Raw genomic sequence first — 12440 nt, 5'->3', positions numbered from 1 at the left:
TCTACTCGCTCCCTGCTCTCTCTCTACTATGCTCCCCCCCTCTTCTCTCTCATTCTACCCCCCCCTCTCTCTCTCTCGACTCCCCCCTCTCTCCTCTCTACGCATCCCCCCCTCTTCCTCTCTAGTCGCTCCCCCCTCCTCTCCTCTCTCGCTCCCCCCATTCTCTCTACTCTACTTCTCGCTACCCCCTACTCTCTCCTCTCTTAGCTACTCCCTCGCTCCGTCCCCCTCCCCCTACTCTCTCTCTCGCTACCCCCCTACTCTATCTCTCGCTTATCCCCCAACTCCTCTCTCTCGATAATCCCCTACTCTCTCTCTCTCGCTCCCCCCCCCTCTCTCTCTCGCTCCCCCTCTCTCTCTCTCGCTTCCCCCTCTCTCTCTCTCTCTCGCTCCACCCCTCTCTCTCTCTCTCTTGCGCCCCCCCCCCCCCTCTCTCTCGCTCCACCCCTCTCTCTCTCTCTCGCTCGCTCCCCCCTCTCTCTCTCTCTCTCGCTCCCCCCCTCTCTCTCGCTCCCCCCTCTCTCTCTCTCTCGCTCCCCCCCTCTCTCTCTCTCGCTCCCCCTCTCTCTCGCTCCCCCTCTCTCTCTCGCTATAAATATGGGTTGTATTTACAATGGTGTTTGTTCTTCACTGGTTGCTCTTTTCATGTGGCAGCAGGTCACACATCTTGCTGCTGTGATGACACACTGTGGTATTTCACCCAATAGATATGGGAGTTTATCAAAATTGGATTTGTTTTCAAATTCTTTGTGGGTCTGTGTAATCTGAGGGAAATATGAGTCTCTAGTATGGTCATACATTTGGCAGGAGATTAGGAAGTGCAGCTCAGTTTCCACCTTATTTTGTAGGCAGTGTGCACATAGACTGTCTTCTCTTGAGTGCCAGGTCTGCCTACGGCGGCCGTTTTCAATAGCAAGGTTATGCTCACTGAGTCTGTACATAGTCAAAGCTTTCCTTAATTTTTTGTCAGTCACAGTGGTCAGGAATTCTGCCACTATGTACTCTCTGTTTAGGGCCAAATAGCATTCTAGTTTGCTCTGTTTTTTTGTTAATTACAGTGAGGGGAAAAAAGTATTTGATCCCCTGCTGATTTTGTACATTTGCCCACTGACAAAGAAATGATCAGTCTATAATTTTAATGGTAGGTTTATTTGAACAGTGAGAGACAGAATTACAACAACAAAATCCAGAAAAACCATGTCAAAAATGTTATAAACTGATTTGCATTTTAATGAGGGAAATAAGTATTTGACCCCCTCTCAATCAGAAAGATTTCTGGCTCCAAGGTGTCTTTTATACAGGTAACGAGCTGAGATTAGGAGCACACTCTTAAAGGGAGTGCTCCTAATCTCAGCTTGTTACTTGTATAAAAGACACCTGTCCACAGAAGCAATCAATCAATCAGATTCCAAACTCTCCACCATGGCCAAGACCAAAGAGCTCTCCAAGGATGTCAGGGACAAGATTGTAGACCTACACAAGGCTGGAATGGGCTACAAGACCATCGCCAAGACCATCGCCAGCGCCCGCAAGGTCCCCCTGCTCAAGAAAGCACATATACATGCCCGTCTGAAGTTTGCCAATGAACATCTGAATGATTCAGAGGACAACTGGGTGAAAGTGTTGTGGTCAGATGAGACCAAAATGGAGCTCTTTGGCATCAAATCAACTTGCCGTGTTTGGAGGAGGAGGAATGCTGCCTATGACCCCAAGAACACCATCCCCACCATCAAACATGGAGGTGGAAACATTATGCTTTGGGGGTGTTTTTCTGCTAAGGGGACAGGACAACTTCACCGCATCAAAGGGACCTTTATTTACACTGTTTCAATATTGATTGTCTTTTAATCAATTCTCAGTCAAAAACACAAGTCAGAACACCGTCAAATCTTGGGTGAGAACCTCCTTCCCTCAGCCAGGGCATTGAAAATGGGTCATGGATGGGTATTCCAGCATGACAATGACCCAAAACACACGGCCAAGGCAACAAAGGAGTGGCTCAAGAAGAAGCACATTAAGGTCCTGGAGTGGCCTAGCCAGTCTCCAGACCTTAATCCCATAGAACATCTGTGGAGGGAGCTGAAGGTTCGAGTTGCCAAACGTCAGCCTCGAAACCTTAATGACTTGGAGAAGATCTGCAAAGAGGAGTGGGACAAAATCCCTCCTGAGATGTGTGCAAACTTGGTGGCCAACTACAAGAAATGTCTGACCTCTGTGATTGCCAACAAGGGTTTTGCCACCAAGTCCTAAGTCATGTTTTGCAGAGGGGTCAAATACTTATTTCCCTCATTAAAATGCAAATCAATTTATAACATTTTTGACATGGTTTTTCTGGATTTTTTTGTTGTTATTCTGTCTCACTGTTCAAATAAACCTACCATTAAAATGATAGACTGATAATTTCTTTGTCAGTGGGCAAACGTACAAAATCAGCAGGGGATCAACTAATTGTTTCCCTCACTGTACTTGACACATTGGAAATAATGATATTTTTGTTTTCTCATGATTTGGTTGGGTCTAATTGTGTTGTTGTCCTGGGGCTCTGTGGGGTCTGTTTGTGTTTGTGAACAGAGCCCCAGGACCAACATGCTTAGGGGACTCTTCTCCAGGTTCATCTCTCTGTAGGTGATGGCTTTGTTGTGGAAGGTTTGGGAATCGCTTCCTTTTAGGTGGTTGTAGAATTTAACGTCCCTTTTCTGGATTTTGATCATTAGCGGGTATCGGCCTAATTCTGTTCTGCATGCATTATTTGGTGTTTTATGTTGTACACAAAGGATATTTTTGCAGATTTGTGCATGCAGTCTCAATTTGGTGTTTGTCCCATTTTGTGAATTCTTGGTTGGTTGTGTAACTGATTCAAGTATTTTTAGCCAGATCCTAATTGGTATGTCAAATTTTATGTTCCTTTTGATGGCGTAGAAGGCCCTTCTTGTCTCTCTCTCCCTCCAGCACCCCGAGGTGTCCATTGCCAACAGCCGCTTGTCTTCCTGCAGTGTGAACTCGGTGGACTCCATGTCAAACTCTGCCCCCTAGTGGCCAGGGCCTTGTGTGGCGCCACACACAGACAGAGGAGGAGCCTGTAGGATCTCCTCCCTGCTGGTTGGTTTACACCCGGCCTGACCAGCTGTCAGTCATCCGGAGGCACCCCTCCCACGTCCACGGTCAGCCTAGGGGAAATGCTGACCATGACCCGGGGCCTGAGAGACCGACCCATGGGAAATGATTAGAGGGACGTTCAATGATGCAAAGACGTTTTGAGAACGATGCTCAGACATCTCACTTACCCTCATGATTGCTGGAGTAGAGAAGAGCCACTGACGTTGTTGATGAATAAGAAAAAAACGATCTAATTCAGGGGATCCACTGTCTAAGAAAGACCACCACAGGGAATACAAGATGGGGTCTTTGTTGAAATGTTGTAGCTTTTTAATTTTTTATTCCTTGCATAAATACTAATTCGTACTCAAATGCACTGTGTATTTGTTAATCTATTCCTCTCTCTATCTTTCTCTCTCTCTCTCCCCTTTCTTTCCCCTTTCTTTCCCACTACTCTAATCACTTATAAACATGCATGCAACCAACAACATCACCAACCTCAAGAAACAATGTGCATATTGCCTTGTATACCCTCAGGCCAAAGACATACTTCAGTTGTGTGCCTGTCATTGTTGCCATATTGGTTTTGGAGGAGGAAGGAGGATGGCTTGGTCTTTATTCAATCACTAATTGAATCTGCAGCTATGTTACACCTAGGTAACAATCAAACGAGTGTGTTTTCACACCATGGACAAGTGTGTGAGACCAGACAGGTGTAGTATCCTCACACCTGCATAGCCCTCATGCTAATACCCCACCACAGGCATCCTGTTGACCTTGAGCAAAATTATGTCTTTTCAAACCAGTAGTGAACCATTTATATACCAATTAAGATGTTTTAACGGTAAATATGTTGTTTTACCTCTGACATTAAAGAAATATTACTGTGATATAACCTTTGTCATATACAATGAGCTGGTGCTGTTTTATGTTTGTGTTGCCATCATGACCATGGGTGTATCTCAATTGTTTCAATGGGGGCATTTCTCTCATCTCCTTTCCTTCGTCTGCACTGATCATAAAGGAAAGGTTAGGATTCCTGGCAGAAATATGGCCTATGCCTACAGGGAATAAGCTTTAACCAGTCCAGTTCAGATGAAGGAAAGGAGACAAAGAGAGGATGCCATGTTAAACTAGTGAGATGCCTTGGATTTGGTAGTGTCCTTGGTGAAGGGACCACACTAAGGCAATCCTTCCAACATGCCCAAACAAAAGGGAAGAACAGCTTTGGTTTTAGAATTTGATATATGTTAATTTTACTGGACAATAAATAGTTAATTACATTAAACAAGTGTCCTAACACATTATTCCGAAATAATTTCACAAATGAAGAATCAGAAGTGCCTCCTTGTTAGCCTGTTCTCCCAGACGACGTGCACAGAAATGTTTTACACGTTTTTTAGTCTCGTGATCTGTTCCTTTATGATTCATCCACACACGGGGGGTGGCAGGTAGCCTAGCGGTTAGAGCGTTGGGCCAGTAACCAAAAGGTCGCTAGCCTTTTTGTCCCTGGCCGTGACCCTACTCTCTGAGGGTGTCTCAGGGAGAGTGGGCTATGCAAAAAAACACATTTCCAATTCACACATGCGTATTAATATATGTTTGAAATAGGACAAATATAAGCTCTTCAATATTATTATTATTGTTATTATTATTACACACACTGTACTTGGCTCGTGGTGGAGGGTAGGAAGTGAGGATAAGAAGGAAGTGGAAGGAGGATTGAAAAGAAAGTGAGATGATCTACTGCTATTGTTGTACATTAGAGTGCTGAGTGTAGACTTTTTAAAGCCAAACCAACGGTGTCCTGCAGTTCCTAATAAATCAGCTCCGTGCTGGCGTGAGCACCTCTCTACCATCTGTGTTTCATGTCTGTCTGGGTAGCAAATACAACAGTCAGGGTTTTCTCATATGGATGGATACAAGATTCATCAGTTTCTTACAACATTTCCACAAGATTAGTTGATACTATGATTCATTCATTTATACTATGATTCATTAGTTGATACTATGATTCATTAGTTGATACTACGATTCATTACAGTAGTTGATTACTATGATTCATTTATTGTCCGGTTTCATAGACCCAGATTATATAAATTCAAAAGCAGACCAAATTCTTTCTCTGTTCATCAACAACTATAAATGTGATTTCATGAACATTCATTACAGTTTTTCTTAATCGCGTACAAGAAATGTTGGGATATGTTTTGAAAGATATCTATAGCTGAACAGCAATGATCAAATGCTCAAATACTGAACATTTACAGATACGTTTTTTGCCTTAGTACCGGACTTGCATATCTTAAACCACCTTTTGTAAAACATCAAATACAAAATGTCATCAGTGAATACAAAATTCACTTAAGTGTTTTGTTCACAGAATATTAACACATTGTTTTCGTCAGAAGAGAAATGTGTGCAATTGTGTTCACTGTTTCCGTCAATCAGTAAATACTACTGCATGAAATTCTAAATCATCCCATCAGTGTCAGACCATGTACAATATATGGAAATATTTAGGCAATAGGACTGTCTAAATGTATTGATATTCTTTTACAATATTGCAGAGAATGTAGTTGGGGCCACTTCTATGTAACTTTGGGTTAAAACTAAGTTATCAACTCCAGCATTGTGACCTTCCGTTATAGAGCTTTGCTTTGGTGTGGACTTAGGCCTATACTATACATTCATATCAGTTGTGTTCCTCCATTGTATTCACCTTTCCTTATGTCGAGTGTTCTTCTGTGCGCTAATGAGAAAACCGACCTTTGTATTGAATACATGGAATTGGATTGTGATTATGCTGATGAATGAATCCTGCACACAATGTGCTTTCAAAACAAATCTGGAATAATATTTGATATGTATGAAATTGTTTGGTGAAATATGTATACAGGGTGAGTAATTGCCCATAATTCTGCACCTTTGGATAGTTGTAGTCATCTTTAAAACAAAAACTATGTAGGTCAAAAGAGTTTATCTTAAAAACTGAATGGAGAAACTAACAGTACAGATACTGTAGATAGCAATAACAACTGTAGAGGCACAGAATAACAAAAATACATGGAGGAACTTATTCAACGAAGATCAAGTGTAATATATTCTAAAAAAATAAAGTGAACTTGGTGGAAAATGTTTCCCTGATCACTACAGACCACAGTTGGGAGAACTGGACAGGTTTCCACCCTACCGAGGCCTCCCGAGTGGCGCAGTGGTCTAAGGCATTTCCCAAATTAAGAATCAGAAATGCCTCCTTGTTAGCCTGTTCCCCCAGACGATGCGCACACAAATGTTTTGCAAGTTTTTTAGTCTCGTGACCTGTTCCTTTATGATTCACCCACACACAGGGGAGCGGCAGGTAGCCTAGCGGTTAGAGCATTGGGCCAGTAACCGAAAGGTCGCTAGCCTTTTCGTCCCTGGCCGTGACCCCACTCTCCTAGTGGCGCAGTGGTCTAAGGCACTGCCTCTATAGACTCTGGGTTCGAGTCTAGGCTCTGTCACAGCCGGCCGTGATCGGGAGACCCATGGAGCGGTACACAATTGGCCCAGCGTTGTCCGGGTTAGGGGAGGGTTTGGCCGGCAGGGATGTTCTTGTCCCATCGCGCACTAACAACTCCTGTGGCAGTGTTTCCTCCGACACGTTGGTGCGGCTGACTTCCGGGTTAAGCGGGCATTGTGTCAAGAAGCAGTGCGGCTTGGTTGGTTGGGTTGTGTTTCGGAGGACGCACGGCTCTCGACCTTCGCCTCTCCCGAGTTCGTATGGGAGTTGCAGCAATGGGACAATACTGTATCTACCAATTGGATACCACGAAATTGGGGAGGTAAAAGAGGGTAAAAAAGGTTTCCACCCTACCTATTTCTTATTGGGGGATAATAAAAGGAAGAGTCATCCATGATTCACCAAACAATATTTTGAAAAACAAAGCAACGTACTTTAATCATTCACTACTAACTGAAGTTAATTGTAAGGATTTGTTTCTATTAATAGTGTAAATAAACAACTATACAGAAAGACTCATGTGAAGGCCTAATTACAGAGGAGGAACTTTTAGATGCAATAAAAGCCTTTAAGTCTGGGAAAACTCCATGGATGGATGGCATACCAGTTGAAGTATATCAAATCGATGTATTCAAAGGTCCTTTATTAACATGTTTTAACCACTTCTATAAAAATTTTACACTTTAAAATGCTCACTAAGAAGGTCTGATTTCACTATTACTGAAACAGGACCCAGATGGTAAAAATAAAGATCCAGTCTACCTAAAAAAAAAACATAACACTTCAGTGTTGTGATGCCAAAATCCTAGCAATATGCATAGCGCATAGAATTAAAAAGGTCATCAAACAGGTTTTTTACATGGACTATACATTGAAGATAATATAAGACAAGTACTGGAAACACTACGAAGAATCTGGGAAATCAGGCCTGGTTTCTATAGCTGACTTTGAAAAGGCTTTTGATAAAGTTTGAATGGAATTTATATATAAATTCCTGGACTATTTTAATTTAGGAGAATCTCTTATACAATGGGTTAAAGTTATGTATAGTAACGCTAGGTGTAAAATAGTAAATTACGTCTACTTCTCAGAAAGTATTAAATTGTCAAGAGGAGTAAAACAAACTGTCAACTATCGGCATATCTATTTATTATGGCCATCGAAATGTTAGCTATTAAAATCAGATCCAACAATACTATCAAGGGGCTTAAATCCAGAGCTTAAAAAACAAAGATGTCGTATGCTGACAATTCCTGTTTTCTTTTAAACCCGCAAGAGGATTTAGAATTAGTGCACAATATTACATATTGGATCTATACAAAATACAACTTTTACATTATTTGTAGTTTACCAATAAAATCGTCTGACGGTGAAGTGGACATACTCAGTATTCATATCCCGAAATAAAGAAATGATCTCACTACAAGAAATGCTAATATAAAGTCAGATATGATTTTCCTTCCATGGAAAGGACAACAGCTGTCTATTTTTGGAAAAACCACCCTGAGTAAATCTTTAGTCATATCCCAGTTTACCTATTTACTTATGGCCCTACCTTCACCTAACGACTTGTTTTTTAAATTACATGAGAAAAAATATCCCACTTTATTTGGAATGGCAAGCCAGACAAACTTAAACGGGCCTATTTATATAATGAATATTAAAGTACTGGACCTCTCACTAAAGGCTTCAGTCATACAAAAACTATACTTAAACCCTAACTGGTTCTGTAGCAGATTAGTAAGAATGGCTCTGTCACGACTTCCGCCGAAGTCAGTACCTCTCCTTGTTCGGGCAGCGTTCGACGGTCGACGTCACCGGCCTTTTAGCCATCGCCGATCCACTTTTCATTTTCCATTTGTTTTGTCTTTGTTTTACACACCTGGTTTCAATCCCCCAATTACTTGTTCATTATTTAACCCTCTGTTCCCCCATGGTTTTTGTGAGTGATTGTTTGTATGTACACGGTCCGTTATTGTGGGCTAGTTTATTGTGTTGTATTTATTGATTCCTTGAGTAAATTACATTCCTTACTCATATCTGCTGTCCTGCGCCTGACTCCTCCACACCAGCTACACACAGGCCGATTACAGGCTCACCCCGTGTTAAAGACTGGCCTTTTTTCCTTCATTCAGATTACAACCTCTCACTTTTGGTTATTTGAAAATGAAATCTCCAAAATATTGCTATTTTTAAAACCAGCAGTTAAAGCTGGTTGCAATTTCAGTTTAATCCACCAGAATAGACAGAACAAATATTAGAACAAATTTTATAGTTAAACTCAAATATACTACAATTAAAAAAAATAAAAATAATGTAAGATATTTTTTTAAACTATATAATCTTTGCAAATAATATCATAAATATGATTGGTGGAGTTATGTCACATATGCAGTTAACAAAAATATATGTAAATGCCTGCTCTATCCAAAATTACAAGCAACTGATTGCAGCATTACGTAAAAATCTCAGAGGCAAGTGGAAAGGGGAGAAGGTAAGGGACTTGTCTGTCGGCCCTGCATTAAAGACCAGAATTGGCTAAAGAAAATTGTGATTAATAAAAAAGTATACCAGTTTAATTTAAGGACCAAAAAATTTTACATCTGTACCATACAGGTTGCAAAATAGTTTGGAGGAGAATTTCGATGTACCGATTCCATGGCACATGTTTTATGAACTGATACACAGAATGACGCGGGATTCAAAACTTTGTTTTTAAATGTAAATTATTATACAAAATTCTTCCAACCAATAGAATGTTATATACAGTGCATTCAGAAACTATTCAGACCACTTGACATTTTCAAAATCTTATTACGTTTTTCTGCTCATTAATCTACACAAAATAACCCATAATGACAAAGTAAAAATGGGTAAAAAAAAATTTTCAAATGTATTAAAAATATAAAACTTAAATATTACATTTACATAAGTATTCAGACCCTTTACTCAGTACTTTGTTGAAGCACTTTTTGCAGCGATTACAGCCTCAAGTCTTCTTGGGTATGATGCTACAAACTTGGCACACTTGTATTTGCGGAGTTTCTCCCATTCTTCTCTGCAGATCCTCTCAAGCTCTGTCAGGTTGGATGGGGATCGTCGCTGCACAGCTATTTTCAGGTCTCCCCAGAGATGTTCAATCGGGTTCAAGTCAGGGCTCTGGCTGTGCCACTGAAGGACATTCAGAGACTTGTCCCAAAGCCACTCCTGCGTTGCCTTGACTGTGTGCTTAGTGTCATTGTCCTATAGGAAGGTGAATCTTTGCCCCGCTCTGAGGTCCTGAGCACTCTGGAACAGGTTTTCATCAAGGATCTCTCTTTGCGCCATTCATCTTTCCTTCGATCCTGACTAGTCTCCCAGTTCTTGCCGCTGAAAAACATCCCCACAGCATGATGCTACCACCACCATGCTTCACCATAGGGTGGTGTCGGCACCATGGTGCCAGGTTTTGTCCAGACGTGACTCTTGGCATTCAGGCCAAAGAGTTCAATTTTGGTTTCATCAGACCAGAGAATCTTGTTTCTCATGGTCTGAGTCCTTTAGGTGCCTTTTGGCAAACTCCAAGCGGGCTGTCATGTGCCTTTTACTCAGGAGTGGCTTCCGTCTGGCCACTCTGCCATAAAGGCCTGATTGGCGGAGTGCTGCAGAGATGGTTGTCCTTCTAGAAGAGGAACTCTAGAGCTGTTTCATGTTATTTTGGCATTTATACGTGTCATATCAGTTTGCAAACAATGTAAAAATATATATATATACATTGAGTTAATAAAGCTGCATACAAACATGGTCTCTTTTTTGCTTTCTTGAGTAAGACAGCTCCAAAATTCAGGTGTTTCAGCCTAGCTCAGTGCTTTCTGTGGTGAAAAATACAGAGTAGGAGTTGGTAATCTTCTTTAGTTGCACCGTCATTAGCTCAGTGTTCTGTCACTCATGGAGACACTAAGTAACAGCAAAATCTACAGGGAGAGCTAAAAAGTTCAAGCCCCTTGGGTGCTGCCATAGATTTACATTAGAAGTGCCCATCCAAGAAGGCTCAAGGTCATTCGCCACAGATAAAATTACTTCAAATCACTTTATATGTACAGTAGCTTTGATTGGACTGATCATGTCAACATCATACTTTCAAAATCTTAGCTAGCAGTCATCATCATGAATCCCGTCAACAATCTACTGGCAAATCCTTTTCAATCCTTGTCATATGAAGAGACAGTATCGATAAAATGTATCGGTGCTAATCGGTTATTAGACATAGACATTACACAAAACATTGGAAATCGCAATTTTAACAATGAGTGGTTTGGAAGGAATCAGTGGCTAATTGACAGCGTTGCAAAGCAATCACTATTTTGCTTCTCCTGCCTGCTATTCAGTGGAGAGGGGTCCAAGTCTGGGTTTAAGGGTCTCTTTTCCAAGGTTAAAGGATAAACATTCACGCGCATCACCATGGGGCAGAAAAGGTTGAATACAGTACATTGGCCATGCTGTCAATACAGCATGACTTCTGCCGCCTGAAACTCGGAACTGGGAAATCTCTTCAGTGAGTTCAAGACAACTGGGAACTCTGAAAAAGATTTTCTCTGACTGGGGAAAATACATTTTGAACAGTCGTCCAACTCAGAATTTCAAGTCGGGAACTCAGGCCTCTTTCTAGAGCTCTGACCTGAAGATCACTGATGTCATGATTCGACCTTGTTTTTTCAGAGTTTCCAGTTGCCTTGAAAGCACCATACATCCAAAGAATATCAGACTTTGATGATAAAGTTTCATGACAAAATTTGCCCACGTGATGGACCGCCACGCCACCTTCCTGTTCAAAAATGTCTTATATGCTGCTGCATAAATGATGTAATATGCCAGGGAGATATGTATACTGTAGCTAAGAAAGTAATACTAAGTGTATGTTGTGTAGTGAGCTGTTAGTAGCCCATGTGCCTCACCCTAATAATTTGGTCCCTTTTCCCCTCATTATCCAAGATGGCGTAGCAGTCAGACATCTTTTGTCCTCGTCTTGTCATGTCCCGTGTATATATCTTTTTATATCTTTTTTCTTTGCATATATTTTTTAACCTTAACTTCAACATACTCTCCTGCAATCCGCCTCACCCAATGTGGTATGGATCTGCTATTTTCTTTACCTTTGAATCGAAGCTAGCCAGCTAACTAGCTACTAGCTAGTAGTCAGCTAGCCACTACTAGCGATCATCAGCTACCTTTAGCCCAGAAAACTCTCGCCAGTCTGCACAGCGCGACTCAAACCAGAGCAAATCGGACTTATTTTTCTCCATATCTCCGGATTCTTACCGCAAGCTCTGAACCTTTTCACCTGGATCATCGCAGCTAGCTAGCTGCTATCCGAGTGGCCACTCCTGGCTAACGTCTCTGTCCTGAAGCAAGAACCAATTAGCTTGGAGCTAGCCTTTGCTAGGCCCATCTTCCGGCTAGCCGAAGAGGTCCATCAGCCACTCCTTGGGGTACAATACCTATTTTTCAATTGGCCTGGACCCCCGCCAACCTATCACGACTGGACTACCTACGTAATTCGCCCGAGGGTTTTTTTCAACTTGCTCCCCTGTCGCGACGTCCCCTGAATACCCATCTGCTAGCCTGCTAGCTATGGCCCGCTAGCTGTCGAGAGCATATCGGACTGTTAGCTTAAGAGGCCCATCGGACAAATTCTAGTTGGCCTGGCCCCTTTTACCACACAGAGCCCTGCTGATCCACAACAACTGGTCTGCCAACGTAACAGCACAAGGGGGCTACAAAAGACATCTTCCGTCGCAACGTCCCTCTAAGGCCGTTTTGCTAGCCCCGGCCCACTAGCTGCCTGAATTGCCGTGTCTCTGGC

At 42.0% G+C, this 12440-nt stretch overlaps 1 protein-coding gene across 3 annotated transcripts in view; it reads left to right on the top strand.

The window, feature by feature from the left end:
• LOC115200427 (G protein-coupled receptor kinase 5) overlaps positions 1-4400 on the top strand; it is a 40552-nt gene extending 36152 nt beyond the window's left edge. For all 3 annotated transcript variants that reach the window (XM_029763502.1, XM_029763503.1, XM_029763504.1), the window contains exon 16: positions 2950-4400. In XM_029763502.1, the coding sequence (XP_029619362.1) occupies positions 2950-3033 (84 nt within the window). In that variant the 3' untranslated portion in view covers positions 3034-4400. The remainder of the gene's footprint in view (positions 1-2949) is intronic.
• The last annotated feature ends 8040 nt before the right edge of the window (positions 4401-12440 follow it).

The sequence above is a fragment of the Salmo trutta genome, chromosome 9 (genome assembly GCF_901001165.1).
Source record: "Salmo trutta chromosome 9, fSalTru1.1, whole genome shotgun sequence".
Lineage (NCBI taxonomy): Eukaryota > Metazoa > Chordata > Actinopteri > Salmoniformes > Salmonidae > Salmo > Salmo trutta.
The sequence above is the reverse complement of the archived record's forward strand: the minus strand, read 5'-3'. Positions and strand labels throughout refer to the sequence as shown.